We start from the raw sequence: 26,947 nt of genomic DNA, 5'->3' as shown, positions 1-26,947 counted from the left end.
GTGGCAGAGAGTTCCACCAGGCCGGGGCCAAGGCTGAAAAGGCCCTGGCCCTGGTCGAGGCCAGCCTAATCTCCCTGAAGCCCAGGACCTCTAACATTTTTTTATTTGCAGACTGTTAGATCCTCCGTGGAGAGGCGGTCCTAGGCTGTATTCATTCGTTTGGCCCAACGTGGGGCTCGTACCCATGACCCCAAGATTCAGAGTCTCAGCGCTCTGCCGCCTGAGCTACTCACACAGCTGCCCTCTTGTGCACCTCACCTCAAATTTGTCCGAATTGTGCATGCCTGGGATTGACTGCATGAGATGGGAGGTGGGGTGGTTCCCAAAGTCAGAGCTCAGGTAGCCAACGCGGAGCCGGCCCTCACTGCCTTTCAGGTCCTTGGGGTGCTCGTAAGGCGGCTTGTGGAGCACGTTGATCTAGCAAGGGGATTCAAGAAAGCCGGGTTACGGAAATGACATGGGGGTGGGGGACATGAGGCCACATCTTTGAAGTTGTTCCAATGTTACAAATATACATACCTTTGACTTGACAGCCCAAGAAAGACATGCAGAAAATCTATGCTTTAACCGACTCTCCTCATTCCGCCATTTGAACGAATTTGGGCTCCACCTCCCTCCATGAGCCAAGAAGCAGGAAGTCATGTAGGCAGCAGGAACAGGGCATCCCGCCAGAATTCCCCAAGCCTGAGAGCACATACACGGCACCCCACCGAGGGAGGGACCAAGGGGGCAACCATAGACATCTGCCAAGGCAGTTTAGCAAGGCAGGTGTTCTGAATGCCCATCTCCAGACAAGTCCAGTGGGAAAGGACGTGTCAAGAGTTTTATTGTTCTTTCAGTGATGGAGATTTAAGGGGTCTGATAAAGGGACCTCATAGTGAATGCATAACCCTTGTATACCCCTCCTCATTTGTGATGTGCTAGTGATGTAGTGATGATGTATCAACGATGCTGCTTGAAGTGTATTCTGGGGGGAAGAAGGAAGTTATAAAAGTTGACATTGCCCCATGCTCGGGGTTCTTACTCCTGGGCAGACCTGTGGTGCAACAGTAAGAATCATGGTCTACTGACCACTGTTTTGCTCCAAATTACCGGGCTGGGACTTCCTCCTTTTACTGACAGCATGGACCCATGGGGGACAAGTGCCCCGGTGAGCTAGGCTGTCAAGGAGTCACTCACCCTGGAATTTTTTCGCTTAACAGCCATTGGCGCCAATACAGAGCAGGCTTCCTAAACCTTGGCCCTCCAGCTGTTTTCAAACTACAGTGCCCATCATCCCTGACCACTAGACCTGCTAGCTAGGGACCATGGAGCTGTAGGCCAAAAGCATCAGGAGGGCCAAGGTTGAGGAAGCCTGATAGAGAGCTCTACCTCTCTTTCAAATCAGAGCCGGCAAAGGCGGTGGAGTTCCTGCGCGGGTGCCTCGAGGCGGTTGGAGGGTGGATGGCAGCTAACTGGTTGAGGTTGAATCCTGACAAGACTGAAGTTCTGTGGTGTGTGGGTGGGTGGGGGGGACTCCCTGGTCCTGAACGGGGCAACTGTGCCCCTGAAGGACCAGCTGCACAGTCTGGGGGTCATTTTGGACCCATGGAGGCACAGGTCTGTTCTGTGTCCAGGGCAGCTCTATCTGGGATGCAGGATAAGACCCTCCCTGCCCACGGACTCTCTTGCCAGAGTGGCGCATGCTCTTGTTATCTCCAGCTTGGACGACTGCAATGCGCTCTATGTGGGGCTACCTTACTGCAATTAATCCAGAATGTGGTAGCCAGACTGGGGGCTGTGAACAGCCGCAGAGACCACATAACACCAGTCTTGAAAGACCTGCATTGACTCCCAGTACGTTTCCGGGCACAATTCAAAGTGTTGGTGCTGACCTTGAAAGCCCTAAACAGCCCAGCAGATGAAACTTTCCTCTGGTTGTCAATATTAAGAGGATGCCAGCAAGATCAAGCCTTTCTGTAAAATAAAGGATTTAAATCCAGTCTGACTGAGACCACATACCACCGGTCCCAAGAGATCTGCTTTGGCTCCCAGTACGTTTCCAAGCACAATTCATAGTGTCGGTGCTGACCTTGAAAGCCCTCAATGGCCTCGGCCCAGTAGACCTGAAGGAGCATCTCCACCCCGGACACCGGGGTCCCTCTCCCAAGGGCCTTCTGGCGCTTCCCTCCCTGCAAGAAGCCAAGTTACAGGGAAGCAGGCAGAGGGCCTTCTCGTGGTGACGGCCGCCCTGTGGAACGCCCTTCCATCAGATGTCAAAGAAATAAGCAATTATCTCACTTTTAAAAGACATCTGAAGGCAGCCCTGTTTAGGGAAGTTTTTAAATATTTAATGCTGTCTTGTGTTTTTAATATTTGGTTGGCAGCCACCCAGAGTGGCTGAGGATACCCAGACAGATGGGCAGGGTAGAAATAATAAATTATTATATATTATTATATATCCAAAGCCAACATGAAAGCATTCAAACTCTGACGGAACGGAGCGGCGCACACCTCTTCACAGCATAGACCCACCTTGTCCAGGCAAAGGTTCCCATGTCTCTCGGCAATAGCCTTTCGGAAGCCGTGAGACAGTGGATACAGCATGCTGTGATGGGGGTGCACCGAAGGGAGCCGGTTCTTCTCCAGCTGGTCAGCCACAATACTGACAAGCTTCTTCATTCTCTCGTCGTAATCGGTCCAATCACAGACGATCTGAAAGGGGGCAAAGAAAACCAGGGTTCTAGATTCAGGTAGGTAGCCGTATTGGTCTGATGAAGTCAAAATATATATAAAAATTGTCCAGTAGTGCCTTAGAGACCAACAAAGTTTGTTCTTGGTATAAGCCAGGCACCCCAAGCCTTCGGCCCTCCAGATGTTTTAGACTACAATTCCCATCATCCCCGACCACTGGTCCTGTTAGCTAGGGATCATGGGAGTTGTAGGCCAAAACATCGGGGGGGGGGCGCAGGTTGGGGATGCCTGATATAAGCTTTTGTGTGCATGCACACTTCTTCAGATACACTGAAGCGGAAGTCCCCAGACCCTGATATACAGAGGGAGAAGTCCCCAGACCCTGCTATATAAGAGTAAGGAGAAGCCCCCAGACCCTGATATATAGTGGGAGGGTGAGTTGGGGTTTTTCTCCGAAGGGTAGTATGTGATAGGAATTTTATGGTTTTAGATATATAGTAATGTTCATAACTGCACATACATAGATCAGTACAAGAAGGCCGACCTGGAACCATTTTGATTCCTAAACTGACCAAATCCTTTCTCTGCAAGGTTAAAAATGGAAAAGCCTCCCCATTGTCTCTTCCTTTAATCTGTGTTTGAATAAGGTGTGAGCCTGTGACCTGGCCCAGGAAATAAGTATTTTAGCATTACAAAGGAATGGCCAGGCTCCCCAGAAAATCCAATCAAGTAACCTGCTAGACAGGAGATAAACAAGGAGAAGAGAAAAACAACATTTAAATTTCTGTGATGTAGGTGGGATGTATCTGAGGGGTGGTCTTAGGTTACACCCCTTCTGTGATGTATGCATAATGTTTCTGGGGGTGGTCCTGATCTAGAGAAGGGGAATTTCAAAAGTCTTTATAAGGCCTCGCAGGCCATTGTTCTGGGTCCTCTTCCTCTCCTGCGTGTGAGGGGGGTACCCTGTTGCAACAGATCAATAAAGATCAAGCTTACTAGCTGCTTTGCTTCTCAATATTCTCTGGTTGGCCTCTGTTATTTTCTCCTACCAATAGGGAACCTATGTAAGGACTCTATATGGGCTCTTGGATACCCCATAAGGGAAAAGGGCATATTTTTATTTACAACAGATGGCGACCACGCACGAAGGGACTTTTGGTTACCCGGATTCTGGAAACGAGGAAGGACTGGTTATCCAGCGTGCACCAGGCAGTTTGCCAGGAGGAATAACCAGTCTTCCATCGGTCCCAGGGTCTGGCAATAACTGGAGTTTCAGCGGGGCTAACCAGAGGAAGCAAATCTTGATCAGGCCGGCCTTAAAAAAACCAGTCAAGAGATCCCGGGATCACCAGGACAGCGCTTGCGAAGTGAGTATGAGTAGGAAAAATGGGTAGTGGGGTGGGATTCTGCAAACCACAGCAAACCTATACTTCTCAAATCCTTACTTCTTTCCTCACTTTAACTCTTGAAAAATTGCCTTCTCCTCCTTTCTGTCCCCTCGATCTCAACACCAGCCTTAGCCCTTCGGAGTATGCCCAGGCAAGGGTTGTGTGTGACTTCTTTCACTTAATTCTTTATGCCGACCTATTCCTTCGGAGTTTTGCCCAGAAAGGTCGTGCAATTTCTTCTGCACTGAAAACTATAATTCCCAAGACTATAACTCCCAGCGCAGCCGCACCTCTGCCATGGCGATCTTTGTTAGAAATGACCTGTGAACAGAGAACGCAAGGGCGCTGAATTCCTTTCCATCTTTCATATTCCAGAGTCTCAATCTGGCATTGCAAGTGTGCAAGCGTTCAGTAGGGACTCTGAGTTAGATTGTAAAAGGCAGGGAGGTTGCTGTGAGTTGTAGAATAGAGATTTGTCCAGGTATCCCCAGGTTTTTTCCCTTGGATCCCCAAGTTTTCCCCTCGGAGATTTGTCCAGGTATCCCCAAGTTTTCCCTTGGATCCCCAAGTTTTCCCCTCGGAGATTTGTCCAGGTTTCCCCAAGTTTTCCCCTCGGATCCCCAGGTTTTCCCCTCGGAGATTTGTCCAGGTATCCCCAGGTTTTTTCCCTTGGATCCCCAAGTTTTCCCCTCGGAGATTTGTCCAGGTATCCCCAAGTTTTCCCCTCGGATCCCCAGGTTTTTCCCCTCGGAGATTTGTCCAGGTATCCCCAGGTTTTTTCCCTTGGATCCCCAAGTTTTCCCCTCGGAGATTTGTCCAGGTTTCCCCAAGTTTTCCCCTCGGATCCCCAGGTTTTCCCCCTCGGAGATTTGTCCAGGTATCCCCAGGTTTTTCCCATCGGAGATTTGTCCAGGTATCCCCAAGTTTTTTTGTCCAGGTTTCCCCTTTTCCGGACCCTTCGGAGTTTTGCCCAGGTCCAAAACCCTTTTAATTGAAAATGGGTGCACCTCAGTCAAAAGAAAAATAGTCCCCAGACCCCTGGCGTGAAAGAAGCCCAGTTGGTGCTTACTTCCCGCCTGGACTCTGACAGTCCCCTTCAATTTGTGTTTAAGAAACGTTTTTCCTGTGTTTAAATTGTACTTAGGTAACATCCAGCAGCTGCTTATCTTAAATGTGCCATCTAAAATAAGAATGCAAGCTTGCTCCAAATTCTAAATCTAAGGAAGCCATGTTGAACCTTATCAGTCTTAAAAACAAGACAAAATGGAGAATGGAGTGTGCAAATGTTTATTTGAGAGAGGCTCTAAAAGAGTTTTCCTCCCAAGTGGTAAAATCCTGTATACGTGCTACTTGTGTTCTGAAAGGAGGATTACCCCACCTCCTTTCTCTAGTTTCAGTGGGGAGGGTGATTTTAAGTCTAATGGTAAATGTTGTGTTGTAACTTTTGAGTTTGTGAGTACATCTGTGTTCCAGTCTAAGTTAACCTAATGTTTCTAGTTAACCTAATGTTTCTGCTGCAAAAGCCTAGTTGAGCCAACTGCTCTCTCAAGCTAAAATGCAGTGTATGTATTTCATTAAGCATATGCCTATGAAAGTATGGTGTTCCTTCTAAGAAAAATATCTGAGTCCAGTTTTAACTTTGATCTGGTTGGACAGAAGAGTTATTGTAAGGCTCCTGATATCAGTCTCAATAAGATGTCCTGGCCTTTTTTCTTAGAAAATGCCCCCCCCCCTTGTTTCATTCTCTCTTTCAGGTTTTTTCCTTCTCCTTCTTATTCTGTGCCAGGTGTTGTAAATAAAAATATGCCCTTTTCCCTTATGGGGTATCCAAGAGCCCATATAGAGTCCTTACATAGGTTCCCTATTGGTAGGAGAAAATAACAGAGGCCAACCAGAGAATATTGAGAAGCAAAGCAGCTAGTAAGCTTGATCTTTATTGATCTGTTGCAACAGGGTACTCCCCTCACACGCAGGAGAGGAAGAGGACCCAGAACAATGGCCTGCAAGGCCTTATAAAGACTTTTGAAATTCCCCTTCTCTAGATCAGGACCACCCCCAGAAACATTATGCATACATCACAGAAGGGGTGTAACCTAAGACCACCCCTCAGATACATCCCACCTACATCACAGAAATTTAAATGTTGTTTTTCTCTTCTCCTTGTTTATCTCCTGTCTAGCAGGTTACTTGATTGGATTTTCTGGGGAGCCTGGCCATTCCTTTGTAATGCTAAAATACTTATTTCCTGGGCCAGGTCACAGGCTCACACCTTATTCAAACACAGATTAAAGGAAGAGACAATGGGGAGGCTTTTCCATTTTTAACCTTGCAGAGAAAGGATTTGGTCAGTTTAGGAATCAAAATGGTTCCTGTGCTGATCTATGTATGTGCAGTTATGAACATTACTATATATCTAAAACCATAAAATTCCTATCACAATATTCCCCCCTTTGGGGCTAGAATTTTTCTTAAAAATTATTGCCCCACAAATAATAACATCGTATGTTGTAAATGGATGTGTTTGTATAAATATATCATAAAAATAACACATGTTGCGTTTTGCTACTAAATTACTTGTGGCATTCTAACACTTTGGGAGAGACCATTTACTCAATAGTGTTCTATGCTTTACACCTAGCAGGAAGGTAAGGTCCACTAATGACTGAAAAGTGCAGTTTGCTTCCCCCCCGCCATTTTTGTGTTCTCAGGTGTCAAGGTAGCTCTTCTGAGGTCTCACACTGACATAGTGCTACAGCAACACATCCTGTCTGTTGAATCCCCTCAGGGCTTTCATTTAACCATGTCGCCTGGCATTCACCATAGCTGGCACAGGTTTGGGCATCTCGTGAGGGAGAGGTCTTCGCCTTGGCCTTTAGCTATGGGATTTTATTATAGGCTGTGGTCTCGCACTCGCACAATGGGAAGTTGCTCACTTGCACTTAAAGGACCAAAAAGCTAATTGCAGCCTGGATACACTTGCCCAATTCAAACTGAGTCCAATTTGAATTTATCTTGCCCCATGGTTCTCAACTCTTCAAACCAATCTGTTAAAGAAAACCATTCTTAAAAAGGGCACTTTGTCCAAATAAGTCAATTTAACTCTATAAGGGATCATTCCTGCTAAACTAAAGCATATCCACCTTCATGTACCTGGTGTTTTATGGATCCAGAAGTTTGTCCTTGGCAAAACGAGGTTTAACACATATTAAAATGGATAGGGAAAGATTGGCATAGTGTCAGGTGGGACAATGAAATGTGGTTATCTAAACATTGGACTACACAATAGTGTGAGCTATTAGAAAGTATAAAATGCATGAGAATTCTCCATTGGTGTGTAAGCAATAAGACATTAAACACAAAAACAGTTACACACAATATTCCCCCCTTTGTGGAAATTACACTGTCAGACACATTTCAACATTCTTACATAATAACACATAATACAAAAAAAAAAACTAATTAAATATCTGTTACATATCTTGACACAATTGTGATCTTTTACGTATGTATCTTTTGAATCCTGGAGCAGAGGCTTGAGGTTCAAGTGAAAAAATGTCCTTGCAATTCAACTCCTCCCCCCTTTGTCAGCCCCCCCCCGTCAGTCTATAGCCTTTGAAAGAGATAACTGTGGGCACTTTGAAAACTCTGGTGTTGCAGGTCTTGTGAGTTGAGGGGTTGTTGCTGCTTTTCATCATTGCACATCTGTAGAAGTGATATCCTGTAAGGGGGCAGGGTTTTGGGGAGACTTAAACACACAGTTAGACAAGGATGGGGGAAAAGGCAAAAGGGATGTCCTTGAGTTTTCCGTGGGAAGCTGCAGATAATAACAATCTTAGTGGATTAAACATTTTATTCATTATCACATTTCCATATAATTACTGTTATTATCTGCTAAGTTTGTTTGCTTTCTTTCACTTAATAAAAAATTACTCCACATGTAGAGAAAGAGAACTGTAAAAAATACAAGAAAGGTTAAAAAATAAAAAGAAAGCAAAAAATTAGATTACCAGTTAGATGAAAATGGACTTGACACAAAGACATCAGATTCAGAAAATAACTATTATTAAATAGTACAAAGATATTATCAAAACCACACAGATTACTACTGGACTGAAAAAAAAAATGGGAAACCAATGGGGAAAACTTAAAATTCACCATGTGCTATCCAATAAAAGAACTTCATGAGACTGACTTTCAACATGTGATGAACATGTCCCCAAAGTAAAACACACACACACACAAATGACCTATGAGGAACCAAAAATAAATAAATGCTAAGACACACAATTAATAAGCAACCTGAAGTAACCTGAAGTAATCTGTTTTGGCATTCTAACATCACAAATGAAAATAAAAGTGTTTCTTGATGTGACATCAGCTGTAATGTTAATAGCGGAATATTGGGAAATGAGTTAATGCCAATAAAAATGAATGGCAATTTAAAGTTGTGCAGGTACCTTGCACTAGCCAAAATGACAGAATTAGTAAGAAATGCTCAAACAATGTTTGGTTGTGCTTCGATTAACTTCATAGACATCATGGAGAAACTGATTAAATAAATGAAAACAGATTATTTGTAACTTAAAGTGTCAAAGGCACAAAGAGATGGAAGTTACTAATACAGCAGGGATTCAGACTTGTTTCACAGAACAGAAAGAAAGTTGCTGTTTGGCTTTAAGGGAAGAAAGACAAAAAGAAAAACAAATGCAATTACTTTTTATAGAGTATTTAAATCACTGTTTGCATCCCCTCATTATCATTTGTGCTGTGGGAGAAAAGAAAGGACACTCTGTTGAAAGGGAAAATTATTTCATGTGAGAGGTCTGTCAGGAAATGCTGTTCCTAAAATGCATAGGCATATACACACCTGTTGAAAGGGAAAATTATTTCATGTGAGAGGTCTGTCAGGAAATGCTGTTCCTAAAATGCATAGGCATACACACACACACACACACACACACACACACACACTGTTATAAAATCTACTCAAGAGAGGAACTCACAGTGGGAGTGCTTTGATATTACCTGTGAAAAGAATTTGACATGTCCAGTACTTAACTCTTTTGTATTAAGTAGCCCCTGGAGCAAAACACATTAAGGGTGATTTCCCTCAATGGCTATTTGGAAAGGTTTCTCCCTGCAGCACACTGCTCTCCAAACCTTCTCTCTCCCCCCTCCAATCTCTCTCTCTCTCTCTCTCTCTTTTTTTTTTTAAGCTGATCTAGCCTCTGTGCATGTGCAGAGTTCATGCCTCAGCAAACCTTTTATACCATTGAAAATGTTGCATCTTTTGGCTCAATTAGAATAAGGAAGGGAAAGGTAAGGAGTAGATTTTAAAAATATGGTTAGATTTTAAAACAAAAAAGAGAAACTCAGCAATTCAAGTATTCACCATTCAGCCCAAGCAAAGGAGTGCTTCCTTTATGTACAGGAAAGGGCTAATATCCCTCTGGCCATTCGCGGAACAATCAACCGCTCTCTTATTTATGAGTAAAAATGGCCAGAGAGTTAGAATTCATAGGATTATTTTATTTTATTTTTTTAACATTCTCAGTCATGGTCAAGGCTAATTCTACTTAACTATATGAATTTTTATGTGCTTAAACTTTGAGTAGACTTTTAAGTCTGATTTTTGTAAATAATAGACAAAATGATAAACACTAATCACTTAAATGCCTGATATCACCAGTTCTGCTTCAAACATCACGAGCAAATCTGGGCTGAATTTCAACACATCAGTTACAAATTGGGAAAGTTGAAAGGGACCTGGGGTCATCTAGTCCAACCCTAAAATACAGGGTTCATAGCAAGATTTGTACTACCAGAAACACACACATTCACCTCTCACCTTTAAAAACAAAGAGCAAATCTGGGCTGGATTTCAACTCATCAGCCACAAATTGGGAAAGTTGAAAGGGACCTGGGGTCATCTAGTCCAACCCTAAAATACAGGGTTCATAGCAAGATTTGTACTACCAGAGAGACACACACATACTTATGTACACAGACACAACTGGGGAAGAGACCACAAGCCATGCGCCTATCATGTACTATGGAAGAGGAAAATAAAAGTACCCAACCCTTTTAGCAGATCTTGAAGCTAGTTTGAGTGAGTGTTTACTTCCTTAGACTAAAGAGTGAAAGTTCCTAGATAAATTATCTTTAAAGACTGAAGTGAACATTTTTCCTAAGATAGGGAGAGGATCTCTTATAAAGCATAGTTAAAACAACCATAGATTTGATTTAAAAGGAATACAAAAGTGACAATTTTTCCTGAACTTGCAGAGGAATAGTAAGCCTAATCTATGCCCCCCCCTTTGCAGTTTCCTTTAAAGGAAGCTTACTCGGGAGTAAATTTACCTGGCACAGAATAAGAAGGAGAAGGGGGAAAAAAAAACAAAAAAAACCTGAAAGAGACAGAATGAAACAGGGGGGGGGGGGCATTTTCTAAGAAAAGAGGCCAGGACGTCTTATAGAGACTGATACCAGGAGCCTTACAATAACTCTTCTGTCCAACCAGATCAAAGTTAAAACTGGACTCAGATATTTTTCTTAGAAGGAACACCATACTTTCATAGGCATATGCTTAATGAAATACATACACTGCATTTTAGCTTGAGAGAGCAGTTGGCTCAACTAGGCTTTTGCAGCAGAAACATTAGGTTAACTAGAAACATTAGGTTAACTTAGACTGGAACACAGATGTACTCACAAACTCAAAAGTTACAACACAACATTTACCATTAGACTTAAAATCACCCTCCCCACTGAAACTAGAGAAAGGAGGTGGGGTAATCCTCCTTTCAGAACACAAGTAGCACGTATACAGGATTTTACCACTTGGGAGGAAAACTCTTTTAGAGCCTCTCTCAAATAAACATTTGCACACTCCATTCTCCATTTTGTCTTGTTTTTAAGACTGATAAGGTTCAACATGGCTTCCTTAGATTTAGAATTTGGAGCAAGCTTGCATTCTTATTTTAGATGGCACATTTAAGATAAGCAGCTGCTGGATGTTACCTAAGTACAATTTAAACACAGGAAAAACGTTTCTTAAACACAAATTGAAGGGGACTGTCAGAGTCCAGGCGGGAAGTAAGCACCAACTGGGCTTCTTTCACGCCAGGGGTCTGGGGACTATTTTTCTTTTGACTGAGGTGCACCCATTTTCAATTAAAAGGGTTTTGGACCTGGGCAAAACTCCGAAGGGTCCGGAAAAGGGGAAACCTGGACAAAAAAACTTGGGGATACCTGGACAAATCTCCGATGGGAAAAACCTGGGGATACCTGGACAAATCTCCGAGGGGGAAAACCTGGGGATCCGAGGGGAAAACTTGGGGAAACCTGGACAAATCTCCGAGGGGAAAACTTGGGGATCCAAGGGAAAAAACCTGGGGATACCTGGACAAATCTCCGAGGGGAAAAACCTGGGGATCCGAGGGGAAAACTTGGGGATACCTGGACAAATCTCCGAGGGGAAAACTTGGGGATCCAAGGGAAAAAACCTGGGGATACCTGGACAAATCTCCGAGGGGAAAACCTGGGGATCCGAGGGGAAAACTTGGGGAAACCTGGACAAATCTCCGAGGGGAAAACTTGGGGATCCAAGGGAAAACTTGGGGATACCTGGACAAATCTCCGAGGGGAAAACTTGGGGATCCAAGGGAAAAAACCTGGGGATACCTGGACAAATCTCTATTCTACAACTCACAGCAACCTCCCTGCCTTTTACAATCTAACTCAGAGTCCCTACTGAACGCTTGCACACTTGCAATGCCAGATTGAGACTCTGGAATATGAAAGATGGAAAGGAATTCAGCGCCCTTGCGTTCTCTGTTCACAGGTCATTTCTAACAAAGATCGCCATGGCAGAGGTGCGGCTGCGCTGGGAGTTATAGTCTTGGGAATTATAGTTTTCAGTGCAGAAGAAATTGCACGACCTTTCTGGGCAAAACTCCGAAGGAATAGGTCGGCATAAAGAATTAAGTGAAAGAAGTCACACACAACCCTTGCCTGGGCATACTCCGAAGGGCTAAGGCTGGTGTTGAGATCGAGGGGACAGAAAGGAGGAGAAGGCAATTTTTCAAGAGTTAAAGTGAGGAAAGAAGTAAGGATTTGAGAAGTATAGGTTTGCTGTGGTTTGCAGAATCCCACCCCACTACCCATTTTTCCTACTCATACTCACTTCGCAAGCGCTGTCCTGGTGATCCCGGGATCTCTTGACTGGTTTTTTTAAGGCCGGCCTGATCAAGATTTGCTTCCTCTGGTTAGCCCCGCTGAAACTCCAGTTATTGCCAGACCCTGGGACCGATGGAAGACTGGTTATTCCTCCTGGCAAACTGCCTGGTGCGCGCTGGATAACCAGTCCTTCCTCGCTTCCAGAATCTGGGTAACCAAAAGTCCCTTCGTGCGTGGTCGCCATCTGTTGTAAATAAAAATATGCCCTTTTCCCTTATGGGGTATCCAAGAGCCCATATAGAGTCCTTACATAGGTTCCCTATTGGTAGGAGAAAATAACAGAGGCCAACCAGAGAATATTGAGAAGCAAAGCAGCTAGTAAGCTTGATCTTTATTGATCTGTTGCAACAGGGTACTCCCCTCACACGCAGGAGAGGAAGAGGACCCAGAACAATGGCCTGCGAGGCCTTATAAAGACTTTTGAAATTCCCCTTCTCTAGATCAGGACCACCCCCAGAAACATTATGCATACATCACAGAAGGGGTGTAACCTAAGACCACCCCTCAGATACATCCCACCTACATCACAGAAATTTAAATGTTGTTTTTCTCTTCTCCTTGTTTATCTCCTGTCTAGCAGGTTACTTGATTGGATTTTCTGGGGAGCCTGGCCATTCCTTTGTAATGCTAAAATACTTATTTCCTGGGCCAGGTCACAGGCTCACACCTTAGAATCATAGAATCATAGAATCATAGAATCATAGAGTTGGAAGAGACCACAAGGGCCATCGAGTCCAACCCCCTGCCAAGCAGGAAACACCATCAGAGCACTCCTGACATATGGTTGTCAAGCCTCTGCTTAAAGACCTCCAAAGTAGGAGACTCCACCACACTCCTTGGCAGCAAATTCCACTGTCGAACAGCTCTTACTGTCAGGAAGTTCTTCCGAATGTTTAGGTGGAATCTTCTTTCTTGTAGTTTGGATCCATTGCTCCGTGTCCGCTTCTCTGGAGCAGCAGAAAACAACCTTTCTCCCTCCTCTATGTGACATCCTTTTATATATTTGAACATGGCTATCATATCACCCCTTAACCTCCTCTTCTCCAGGCTAAACATGCCCAGCTCCCTTAGCCGTTCCTCATAAGGCATCGTTTCCAGGCCTTTGACCATTTTGGTTGCCCTCCTCTGGACACGTTCCAGTTTGTCAGTGTCCTTCTTGAATTGTGGTGCCCAGAACTGGACACAGTACTCCAGGTGTGGTCTGACCAGAGCAGAATACAGTGGCACTATTACTTCCCTTGATCTAGATGCTATACTCCTATTGATGCAGCCCAGAATTGCATTGGCTTTTTTAGCTGCCGCGTCACACTGTTGGCTCATGTCAAGTTTGTGGTCAACCAAGACTCCTAGATCCTTTTCACATGTACTGCTCTCAAGCCAGGTGTCACCCATCTTGTATTTGTGCCTCTCATTTTTTTTGCCCAAGTGCAATACTTTACATTTCTCCCTGTTAAAATTCATTTTGTTTGTTTTGGCCCAGTTTTCTAATCTGTCAAGGTCGTTTTGAAGTGTGATCCTGTCCTCTGGGGTGTTAGCCACCCCTCCCAGTTTGGTGTCATCTGCAAATTTGATCAGGATGCCCTTGAGTCCATCATCCAAGTCGTTGATAAAGATGTTAAATAAGACCGGGCCCAAGACAGAACCCTGTGGCACCCCACTAGTCACTCTTCTTATTCAAACACAGATTAAAGGAAGAGACAATGGGGAGGCTTTTCCATTTTTAACCTTGCAGAGAAAGGATTTGGTCAGTTTAGGAATCAAAATGGTTCCTGTGCTGATCTATGTATGTGCAGTTATGAACATTACTATATATCTAAAACCATAAAATTCCTATCACACAGGTAAATTTACTCCCGAGTAAGCTTCCTTTAAAGGAAACTGCAAAGGGGGGGGCATAGATTAGGCTTACTATTCCTCTGCAAGTTCAGGAAAAATTGTCACTTTTGTATTCCTTTTAAATCAAATCTATGGTTGTTTTAACTATGCTTTATAAGAGATCCTCTCCCTATCTTAGGAAAAATGTTCACTTCAGTCTTTAAAGATAATTTATCTAGGAACTTTCACTCTTTAGTCTAAGGAAGTAAACACTCACTCAAACTAGCTTCAAGATCTGCTAAAAGGGTTGGGTACTTTTATTTTCCTCTTCCATAGTACATGATAGGCGCATGGCTTGTGGTCTCTTCCCCAGTTGTGTCTGTGTACATAAGTATGTGTGTGTCTCTCTGGTAGTACAAATCTTGCTATGAACCCTGTATTTTAGGGTTGGACTAGATGACCCCAGGTCCCTTTCAACTTTCCCAATTTGTGGCTGATGAGTTGAAATCCAGCCCAGATTTGCTCTTTGTTTTTAAAGGTGAGAGGTGAATGTGTGTGTTTCTGGTAGTACAAATCTTGCTATGAACCCTGTATTTTAGGGTTGGACTAGATGACCCCAGGTCCCTTTCAACTTTCCCAATTTGTAACTGATGTGTTGAAATTCAGCCCAGATTTGCTCGTGATGTTTGAAGCAGAACTGGTGATATCAGGCATTTAAGTGATTAGTGTTTATCATTTTGTCTATTATTTACAAAAATCAGACTTAAAAGTCTACTCAAAGTTTAAGCACATAAAAATTCATATAGTTAAGTAGAATTAGCCTTGACCATGACTGAGAATGTTAAAAAAATAAAATAAAATAATCCTATGAATTCTAACTCTCTGGCCATTTTTACTCATAAATAAGAGAGCGGTTGATTGTTCCGCGAATGGCCAGAGGGATATTAGCCCTTTCCTGTACATAAAGGAAGCACTCCTTTGCTTGGGCTGAATGGTGAATACTTGAATTGCTGAGTTTCTCTTTTTTGTTTTAAAATCTAACCATATTTTTAAAATCTACTCCTTACCTTTCCCTTCCTTATTCTAATTGAGCCAAAAGATGCAACATTTTCAATGGTATAAAAGGTTTGCTGAGGCATGAACTCTGCACATGCACAGAGGCTAGATCAGCTTAAAAAAAAAAAGAGAGAGCGAGAGAGAGAGAGAGAGATTGGAGGGGGGAGAGAGAAGGTTTGGAGAGCAGTGTGCTGCAGGGAGAAACCTTTCCAAATAGCCATTGAGGGAAATCACCCTTAATGTGTTTTGCTCCAGGGGCTACTTAATACAAAAGAGTTAAGTACTGGACATGTCAAATTCTTTTCACAGGTAATATCAAAGCACTCCCACTGTGAGTTCCTCTCTTGAGTAGATTTTATAACAGTGTGTGTGTGTGTGTGTGTGTGTGTGTGTGTGTGTATGCCTATGCATTTTAGGAACAGCATTTCCTGACAGACCTCTCACATGAAATAATTTTCCCTTTCAACAGGTGTGTATATGCCTATGCATTTTAGGAACAGCATTTCCTGACAGACCTCTCACATGAAATAATTTTCCCTTTCAACAGAGTGTCCTTTCTTTTCTCCCACAGCACAAATGATAATGAGGGGATGCAAACAGTGATTTAAATACTCTATAAAAAGTAATTGCATTTGTTTTTCTTTTTGTCTTTCTTCCCTTAAAGCCAAACAGCAACTTTCTTTCTGTTCTGTGAAACAAGTCTGAATCCCTGCTGTATTAGTAACTTCCATCTCTTTGTGCCTTTGACACTTTAAGTTACAAATAATCTGTTTTCATTTATTTAATCAGTTTCTCCATGATGTCTATGAAGTTAATCGAAGCACAACCAAACATTGTTTGAGCATTTCTTACTAATTCTGTCATTTTGGCTAGTGCAAGGTACCTGCACAACTTTAAATTGCCATTCATTTTTATTGGTATTAACTCATTTCCCAATATTCCGCTATTAACATTACAGCTGATGTCACATCAAGAAACACTTTTATTTTCATTTGTGATGTTAGAATGCCAAAACAGATTACTTCAGGTTACTTCAGGTTGCTTATTAATTGTGTGTCTTAGCATTTATTTATTTTTGGTTCCTCATAGGTCATTTGTGTGTGTGTGTTTTACTTTGGGGACATGTTCATCACATGTTGAAAGTCAGTTTCATGAAGTCCTTTTATTGGATAGCACATGGTGAATTTTAAGTTTTCCCCATTGTTTTCCCTTTTTCCCCCAGTCCAGTAGTAATCTGTGTGGTTTTGATAATATCTTTGTACTATTTAATAATAGTTATTTTCTGAATCTGATGTCTTTGTGTCAAGTCCATTTTCATCTAACTGGTAATCTAATTTTTTGCTTTCTTTTTATTTTTTAACCTTTGTATTTTTTACAGTTCTCTTTCTATACATGTGGAGTAATTTTTATTTTATAATATGAAAAGAACAACAACAACAAAAATTAAGTGAAGGAAAGCAAACAAACTTAGCAGATAATAACAGTAATTATGTGGAAATGTGATAATAATATTGAAATAAATAAAATGCTTAATGTGCTAAGATTTTTATTTATCTGCAGCTTCCCACGGAAAACTCAAGGACATCCCTTTTGCCTTTTCCCCCTTCCTTGTCTAACTGTGTTTAAGTCTCCCCAAAACCCTGCCCCCTTACAGGATATCACTTCTACAGATGTGCAATGATGAAAAGCAGCAACAACCCCTCAACTCACAAGACCTGCAACACCAGAGTTTTCAAAGTGCCCACAGTTATCTCTTTCAAAGGCTATAGACTGAGGGGGGAGTGGGGCTGACAAAGGGGGGAGGGGTTGAACTGACAAAGGGGGGAGGAGTTGAATTGCAAGGACATTTTTTCACTTGAACCTCAAGCCTCTGCTCCAGGATTCAAAAGATACATACGTAAAAGATCACAATTGTGTCAAGATATGCAACAGATATTGAATTATTTTGTTTTGTATTATGTCTTATTATGTAAGAATGTTGAAATGTGTCTGACAGTGTAATTTCCACAAAGGGGGGAATATTGTGTGTAACTGTTTTTATGTTTAATGTCTTATTGCTTACACACCAATGGAGAATTCTCATGCATTTTATACTTTCTAATAGCTCACACTATTGTGTAGTCCAATGTTTAGATATCCACAATTCGTTGTCCCACCTGGCACTATGCCAACCTTCCCTACCCATTTTAAAAAATGTGCTAAACCAAGGAGAAGCTTCTAAGAAACATGAGGGTGGATATGCTTTGGTTTAGCAGGAATGATTTCTTATAGACTTAAATTGACTTATTTGGACAACTGCCCTTGTTAAGAATGGTTTTCTTTAACAGATTGGTTTGAAGAGTTGAGAACCATGGGGCAAGATAAATTCAAATTGGACTCAGTTTGAATTGGGCAAGTGTATCCAGGCTGCAATTAGCTTTTGGTCCTTTAAGTGCAAGTGAGCAACTTCCCATTGTGCGAGTGCGAGACCACAGCCTATAATAAAATCCCATAGCTAAAGGCCAAGGCGAAGACCTCTCCCTCACGAGATGCCCAAAACCTGTGCCAGCTATGGTGAATGCCAGGCGACATGGTTAAATGAAAGCCCTGAGGGGATTCAACAGAAGGGATGTGTTGCTGTAGCACTATGTCAGTGTGAGACCACAGAAGAGCTACCTTGACACCTGAGAACACAAAAATGGCGGGGGGGGAAGCAAACTGCACTTTTCAGTCATTAGTGGACCTTACCTTCCTGCTAGGTGTAAAGCATAGAACACTATTGAGTAAATGGTCTCTCCCAAGGTGTTAAAATGCCACAAGTAATTTAGTAGCAAAACGCAACATGTGTTATTTTTATGATATATTTATACAAACACATCCATTTACAACATCCGATGTTATTATTTGTGGGGCAAAAATTTTTAAGAAAAATTCTAGCCCCAAAGGGGGGAATATTGTGATAGGAATTTTATGGTTTTAGATATATAGTAATGTTCATAACTGCACATACATAGATCAGTACAAGAAGGCCGACCTGGAACCATTTTGATTCCTAAACTGACCAAATCCTTTCTCTGCAAGGTTAAAAATGGAAAAGCCTCCCCATTGTCTCTTCCTTTAATCTGTGTTTGAATAAGGTGTGAGCCTGTGACCTGGCCCAGGAAATAAGTATTTTAGCATTACAAAGGAATGGCCAGGCTCCCCAGAAAATCCAATCAAGTAACCTGCTAGACAGGAGATAAACAAGGAGAAGAGAAAAACAACATTTAAATTTCTGTGATGTAGGTGGGATGTATCTGAGGGGTGGTCTTAGGTTACACCCCTTCTGTGATGTATGCATAATGTTTCTGGGGGTGGTCCTGATCTAGAGAAGGGGAATTTCAAAAGTCTTTATAAGGCCTCGCAGGCCATTGTTCTGGGTCCTCTTCCTCTCCTGCGTGTGAGGGGGGTACCCTGTTGCAACAGATCAATAAAGATCAAGCTTACTAGCTGCTTTGCTTCTCAATATTCTCTGGTTGGCCTCTGTTATTTTCTCCTACCAATAGGGAACCTATGTAAGGACTCTATATGGGCTCTTGGATACCCCATAAGGGAAAAGGGCATATTTTTATTTACAACAAGTAGGAGTCAATGGGTATGGTCCACCTGCTGGCAACTGTGAATGACTGAAAAAACAAGGGATGGTACGCAGATGACCTGAAATAGTTTTAGGATATGTAATGAGACACATTCGTCCACAGGTTGACCATACCGATTGAGTCCTACTACCGTTCAGAGAAATACCCCGCCCCACCCTCCCTCTAAATATCAGGGTGTGGGGACTTCCGCTTCAGTGTATCTGAATAAGTCTGCCTGCACATGAAAGCTTAGACACAGAACAAACTGAGTTGGTCTCTAAAGTGACATTGGACAATTCCTGAATTAGGTGACGCTTTTACCATTACCGTGGTACCTTGGGACTCAAACGCCTCGGTTCCCAAATGCCGGAAACCCTGGGAGTGTTGGCCCTTAAAACTCTGCCTCACCTGCAAACAGTGCGCCAGGTTGCAGTAAGCGTCAGGAAAATCCGGCTTCAGTTTCAAGGCGGTGCGATACGAAGCAATTGCCTCTGGGATGTTTCCGGAATCCTAGAAAGGGAGGGATATTTCAGCAATTGCCACTAGCTTTTTTTCTCAACCATCAAAACCAAAGATGAAGAACAGACAGAAGGCACGATGATCCACACCTGGTAGACTTATAAAGTAACATTCAACAATCATTGGAATAGAACAGGGGTCGGCAAACTTTTTCAGCAGGGGGCCGTCCACTGTCCCTTAGACCTTGTGGGGGCCAGACTAGATTTTGGGGAGGGGGAAAAAGGAACGCATTCCTATGTCCCACAAATAACCCAGAGGTGCATTTTAAATAAAAGGACACATTATACTCGTGTCAAAACATGCCGACTCCCGGCTAGATTGAGAAGGCCATGGGGCCGTAGTTTGCCTCCCCATGCTATAGAATAATATTGAGTATCAGCATGTAAAAATTCAATAGAAACCTACTCTTAACAATTACAATAAATTGTAATTAATCGTACAATAAATGAATATTACAATGAATGATTATTGCAATTGATCATAGAATAAATGTTACAATAAATGGTTATAAAACAATGGCAAGTCACAGTGTCTACAATAGCCGCAGCGAGAATCTTAACAGACAAAGGATGGAAAGGAGAATCCCATCCCTACTAAGTTGGCGTAGCTAGCAAAAAGGCTAAAATACGCAGAATTAGCAAGATTATAATACAGGCAGAATTACGAGAGGTTTTGGAAGAAACATTTCATAGAGAACAGGACACTTGCAGAGTACAGTGGTACCTCTGGATGTGAATGGGATCCGTTCCGGAGCCCCGTTCGCATCCTGAAGCGAATGCAACCCGCATCTGCACGTCGCAATTCGCCGCTTCTGCGCATGACATCATTTTGAGGGTCTGTGCATGCGGCGAAACCCGCAAGTAACGTGCTCCGTTACTTCTGGGTCACTGCGGAGCGCAACCCAAAAATATTCATCCTGAAGCATATTTAACCCGAGATAGGACTGTATTGTCTAAATTTACAGGGGTGCCCAAATTTTCCCAAAGAGGGCCAGATTTGACATGAGGGCGGGGCAAATTTGTTGAGCTGTTTTAGGATTTAACCCCAAGGTTGTTGAGCTCTTTTTAGGATTGAAGTTGTTGAGCATTTGGGGGGGGGGGGTTGCCCCAGTAAGTAAACCAGGTTACGCTCCCTGGCCACACGCTGGACATGTGTGGTCTAAAAAAAAATGTTGGGAAAATTTAAATTCTTTGGCAGGTGTGGATTGACAAAGGACAGCAGGAAATATGACAAAACCAATGCATTTTGAGATCTAGGAGAGACGAGCAAAAGGGCGCCATCGGAAATGTGACGTAGGGGTGATTGGAAGTCACAATGAGATTTTTGGGTGTGGAACTCCACCATACTTTCCGTCTATATAAGCCACCCTCTATTTGGGGGGGGGGGCTCAAATTTAAGAAAATGAGCCATTCACCCACCCAATCACCCGTATAAGACCTCCCCCCCCATTTTTATTTCAAAGTAAAAATAGCAATTTTTTCATTTTCCTTTTAAAAAAATTATTTACAAACAAACACATAGACACAAAACAAAATTCGTATTACCCTACCACCCAAAATTTCAGACATTAAAACCACCCTTGTGGCTTCCCTCCACCGCCCCTCACCCTCCTATATAATATTTCACATTGCCATTTTTATTTCCCCCCTATTTATTTATTTATTTATTTTTGATTTCATTTTACATGCTAGTTGCCGTACATTTTCAACACTATACATTACATATATGGATTCCCCACATCTAACCCTATACACAACTCAGCATTTACCCAAATACCCACGTGACTTCCTTCACTCACATTGCAATTTTTATCTAAATTTATATTTCTTAACTCTTTTAACTTACTATTTATTATTATTATAAACCAGATTTACAAACATTAAACCAAACATATCAACATGTTAGTTTTTGAGCAGTACTTGAACACATAATCTTCAAACCATTTCCATTATATTTTTATTTTCCAGTTTGATTGGTACCTTATTACTGCACTTGACCTTGCCAGTTCTATAAATTCAATTAGTTTCTTTATCCAGTCATCCTTTGTGGGTATATATTTCCTGTTCCAGTTTTGTGCAAGGAGTAGCCTTGCTGCAGCTGTCGCGTATAAGAATAATATCTTCCCATCTTGTGGTATTTCTTTACCTCTTATACTCAGTAAATATGCCTCTGGTTTCCCCCTCTAAATTAATTCTGATCATCTTTTTTATTTCCTCATGAATTTTTTAACGTTTCTGTAGCCCCACCATAAACGTATCGGCGTGCCCTCTGCCTCCTCAGACTTCCAGCATAAATTCCAATTCTCCCCTTTTTCTTTTTGTGCCCCATCTCGGTTTGGGACGGCTTTTGCCAGTTGTTTTCCTTTTGTAAAAACTAAGATTCCCCTGCTGCCCCCCCCCCAGTTTTTTTTAAAAAAAATAGATTTAGCAGAGACACAAAGCTTACCTTATGGATGGAAGTGAGGTTGCTGTGGGCATCGGCAAACACAGGATTTATCTGGATTGCTCTTGTGTAGCATTGCAGAGCTCCCTGGACGTCTTGCATTTCCTTCAAGGTGTTCCCCATGTTGGAATAGGCGTCTGCAAAAGTGGGACTGATTCTGACATGGAGGGGGAGAGAAAAAGTGCCATTTTGGTACAAAAATACTCTGAAGTTACGCTGGAAATGTAAGGGTCAAGAAGGCTCTTTCTATCCTATACGGTGGTCTTTAGGGCAGTTCATTAAAAAAACTTTTTTTAAAAATGCCTTCTCCAAAGCCTTCACAAAATAGGAAAACGTCCAAGAAAACAGCTGTTTTCATGGAGGGTTGAGATATTAACTGATATGCACAAAATTTCAGATATAGCTATATAATCCCTAATGTAGTAAGATAAGACCTTGGGAGCAGGCATCTTCAAAAAAGTGTTTTTTATGAACCACCCTAGTGGTCATGTGAGACAGTGAGACCTTGGTTCTCAAATGTTTTTTATACAGGTTTCTTTATACAGAAGGTTTTTTATACAGAAAGGTTCAGCATTGTGGCATCCTCTTCATACGGACAAGCAGCACTTTCCTTTTGGGAAATTCCATGCTCCTCAATTCTGGCAATTATTAATCACTCTCAATTCCACCCTAATAATTGCCACCTGCCCGGATTTTAACTTGTCTGAATTAATTTTTATTTGAATTACTTGATGTCTGCTTTTAGGCTCGTTGTGTTGTTTTTATGATGTTAGCTGCTCTGAGCCCAGCCTTGGCCGGCGAGGGTGGGATACAAACAAAAACAAATTATTATTATTATTATTACTACTACTCAAACGCTTTGGTTCCCAAATGCCGAAAACCCAGAAAAAGTGTTCCAGTTTCCAGGCGTTTTTCGGAAGCCAAACATCAAATTTGGCTGTCAGCTATTCTTTCTGGGGCGCCTGCACCAATCAAACAGACTTCGGGAACAGATTAAGTTTGGTGCTTTGGTTTTTGCAATTTATGTGGTGTTTTTGTTTCGGAGGCTTTTTTGGTTCATTTGTTTTTGCGACTGTGCGGATCCCAGTTTAGTTACTGATTGATTGATTGATTGATTGATTGTGTGATTGCAGAAACGGATAGAAGCCCCGGTCCCCATCCGAACAATGACTATCATCAGTGCAGGTGAGGAAAAAAAATAATTTTCATTTTTATCATTTACAAGACTGTTGTATTTATTTTAGAGTACAGTACATGGATGACTGCTTTCATTTTAGGGATCAGTGGTCTCGTTAGATAGTAAAATTCATGTTAAATGGCTGTTTTAGGGATTGTTTTTCAAAGTCTGGTACGGATTAATCCGTTTTGCATGACTTTCTTTTTTTTTTATATAATAATTTTTATTACGTTTTTTTCCAGATTACAAATAGAAAAGAAAGAACATAGACAGTAGAAAGAAAGAAAAAACAGAAAATCTCAACCATTTCAACAACTTATTTCAGATTTCTATCGGGCTTCCCCACATCTCCCACATAGTGCATTCTTAACAATAAAATTATCAGCAAATTATAACCTTGTTTCATGTGTTTCTTTTTACTTTCAATTGCAGTTTAAGTTTAAATCTCTTGTTTTCAATTTACTTTTAAAATATAACTTATTGTCATTTTTACCCATTTAAACCTTGATTCTTTCGTAAAAATTATCCAATTTCTTATATAAACCATTTTGTTGCTGGGGCTGATATTCCAAATCATACGGCGTCTTAAGAGTCATATAACTTATAATACTTTTGCAAATAGTCCTTAAATTTACACCAGTCCTCCTCCATTGCTTCTTCTCCCAAGTCTCGAATCCTTGCAGTCATCTCGGCTAGTTCCATGTAGTTCATCAGTTGCGTCTGCCAGTCCTCCAGTGTGGGCAAATCTTGAGTCTTCCAATGCTTAGCGATAAGAATCCTTGCTGCAGTAGTAGCATACATAAAAAGAGTTCTATCCTTCTTTAACACCTTCTGGCCGACAATGCCCAGGAGGAATGCCTCTGGTTTCTTAGGGAAAGTGTATTTAAACACCTTTTTAAACTCGTTATATATCATTTCCCAGAAGGCCTTCACTCTTGGACAGGTCCACCAGAGGTGAAAGAATGTCCCTTCAGCCTCCTTACATTTCCAGCATTTATTATCGGACAAGTGGTAGATCTTAGCAAGCTTGACTGGGGTCATGTACCACCTGTATACCATTTTCATAATGTTTTCTTTCAAGGCATTACATGCCGTAAACTTCATACCGGTGGTCCATAACCTTTCCCAGTCCTCAGACATGATGTTATAACCAATGTCCTGGGCCCATTTTATCATGGCTGATTTAACTGTCTCATCCTGAGTGTTCCATTTAAGCAGCAAGTTATACATTCTCGATAATAGCTTGGTCTTTGGTTCTAACAATTCTGTCTCAAGTTTCGATTTTTCCACCTGGAATCCTGTTTTTTTATCTAGCTTAAAAACCTCATTAATTTGGGCATAATGAAACCAATCTTGCACTTTACCCTTTAACCTTTCAAAGCTCTGCAACCTCCAATTATCTCCAATGTTTTCTATTATTTCCCAATATTTCGGCCAACCGGCCTCCATATTGGGTTTTTTCCGAGCCTTGGCCTCTATTGGTGATACCCACCTCGGAGTTTTGCTTTCTAGTAAGTCTTTGTATTTTTTCCAGACCATAAATATTGCTTTCCTGACAATATGGTTTTTAAACATTCCATATGTTTTTGCCTTGTCATACCACAAATACGCATGCCAACCTAACGAGTTATTAAAGCCTTCCAGATCTAGGACATCAGTGTTTTCCAACAAGATCCAATCTTTCATCCAGCAGAAGGCTGCAGCTTCGTAATATATCCTTAAGTCCGGCAGGGCAAATCCCCCTCTTTCCTTTGCATCAGTTAGTATTTTAAACTTTATTCGGGGCTTTTTGCCCTGCCAGACAAATTTAGAGATATCCTTCTGCCACTTTCCAAAACATTCCACTCTGTCCACAATCTGCAAGGCCTGAAACAAAAACAACATCTTTGGCAAAACGTTCATTTTTATAGCTGCAATTTGGCCTAACAAGGACAACTTCAGTCTTGACCAAATTTCTAGATCCTTTTTAACTTCTGACCAACATTTCTCATAATTATCTTTAAATAAATTCAGGTTCTTGGAGGAGAGATTGACCCCCAGGTATTTCACTTTTTTAACAATATTTAGTTCTGTTTCCTTCTGAAACCCTTCTGTTTCAGTAGCTGTCAAATTTTTCCCTAACACCTTAGTTTTTTGTTTGTTCAACTTGAAACCCGCCACCCGACCAAATTTCTGTATCAGTTCCAGAACTCTTTTTGTACTAGATTCTGGCTCCTGTAATGTTAAAACCAAGTCATCTGCAAATGCTTTCAGTTTATATTGTTTCACTCCGACCCGTATTCCTTGTACCTGCCGATCCTTCCTTATCATGTTCAGCAAAACCTCCAGGACTGAGATAAACAATAAAGGGGACAGGGGGCACCCCTGACGTGTACCTTTTTCAATCTGAAGCTCTTCTGTCACCACATTGTTCACTATTGTTCACTAGATAGAGTTTTGCATGACTTTCTATGGGAAAGTGCACCTTGGTTTTGGAACACATTCAGTTTGAGAACCAAGGTACCACTGTATAATTAACTGGGGGGGGGGGAGAGAACATTTGTGTAAAAACCAGAAGCCTTTCTAATAGGTTTAACGGGTGAAGAAATACCAAGAGACCTAAAAAGACAGTGTATTCTATTTATGCCAGAATGTTCTTAGCCCGGATGTGGAAGGAAGAGAAGGTCCCAACAAAAGAAGAGTGGATTATCAAAATGACTGTGAAGATCAGACATCAAGATGATAGGAAATTTAAGCAAAGAAAAAAGTTAAAAGGACAAAATGGGGAAAATAATGAAGATGAAATGTGAAAAAGCATGGTGCAAAAACCTTAAGGATATAACCATCGTTAGTTCAAAGATGGCAAAATTAAGGGAGAATGAGATAGGCAGGAGAAGTAAATATTTAAAAAACCAGAAGAGGGAAGCTGGGGGAGATTGGGATTCATCTATGCTGTCTGCAAGAATGATGTTTGTGTTGAATATAAAATGCTAAAACTTAATAAAAACTATTTATATATATAAAAAAATTAAACAAGAATGGGAAAAATTTATTGAATACCTTAAAGATACATATTTAGAAATAATAATAATAATAATAATAATAATAATAATAATAATAATAATAATAATAATAGTATCCCGCCCTCCCTGGCCGAAACCGGTCTTAGGGCAGCTAACATCAAATATATAACATTAGTATAAAATCAAACAATAATTAAATTACCTCCTAAAAACAAATCGGGATCAAATTAAAATCGAATTAGATGGTTTTCCACAGGCAGGATTGATATAACATTGATGAAGCCAAAGTAGCAAATAAGGAAATGGAATAGAACGAATCATTGTAATTACATGCAAGAAAAGATGGCAAAATATGGAAACGGGGGGTGGGGGGTGGGGGAGAGTCCAAGGGGTTTGTATAATCCCAGTATTGTATATATTGAAAATGTTTGGAGTGTATGGAAATAAAATGATAAAATAAAAAAACTGAATAATAATAATAATAATAATAATAATAATAATAATAATAATAATAATAATAATAATAATTATATCCTGCCCTCCCCAGCCGAAGCCGGGCTCAGGGCGGCTAACAACAATCAAAATAGTCCAACATTTTAAAACATTCATTATAAAATTAATTAAATCAAATTAAAATCAAATTAATGGCAACCATCAAGCAAAATTCTGTGCAGGTTGCCAGAGGAGGGAGTCAGTCTGCGCCCTGACCAAAGGCCTGGTGGAACAGCTCTGTCTTGCAGGCCCTACGGAAGGATGTCAGGTCCCACAGGGCCCTAGTCTCTTGTGACAGAGCGTTCCACCAGATTGGAGCCGCAGCCGAGAAGGCCCTGGCTCTAGTTGAGGCCAACCTAACCTCTCTGTGACCTGGGATCTTTAGGGTGTTTTTATTTGCAGACCGTAAATTTCTCTGTGGGACATACCAGGAGAGGCAGTCCCATAGGTACGAGGGTCCTAGGCCGTATAGGGCTTTAAAGGTTAAAACCAGCACCTTAAACCTGATCCTGTACTCCACCGGGAGCCAGTGCAGCTGGTACAGCACCG

General features: G+C 41.6%; 1 protein-coding gene across 1 annotated transcript in view; it reads right to left on the bottom strand.

Annotated features, from left to right (window-relative positions):
• Positions 1–214: 214 nt before the first annotated feature.
• LOC308578213 (uncharacterized protein) overlaps positions 215–26,947 on the bottom strand; it is a gene marked incomplete at its 5' end in the record, with an annotated part of 719,745 nt that continues 693,012 nt past the window's right edge. The window contains 4 exons of the mRNA XM_081178465.1: positions 215–417; positions 2,515–2,694; positions 19,175–19,276; positions 21,731–21,884. Coding sequence (XP_081034591.1) covers positions 226–417; positions 2,515–2,694; positions 19,175–19,276; positions 21,731–21,884 — 628 coding nt within the window. The remainder of the gene's footprint in view (positions 418–2,514; positions 2,695–19,174; positions 19,277–21,730; positions 21,885–26,947) is intronic.

The sequence above is a fragment of the Podarcis bocagei genome (genome assembly GCF_964188305.1).
Source record: "Podarcis bocagei genome assembly, chromosome: W".
NCBI lineage: Eukaryota > Metazoa > Chordata > Lepidosauria > Squamata > Lacertidae > Podarcis > Podarcis bocagei.
This window is presented reverse-complemented; position numbering and strand designations above follow the sequence as displayed.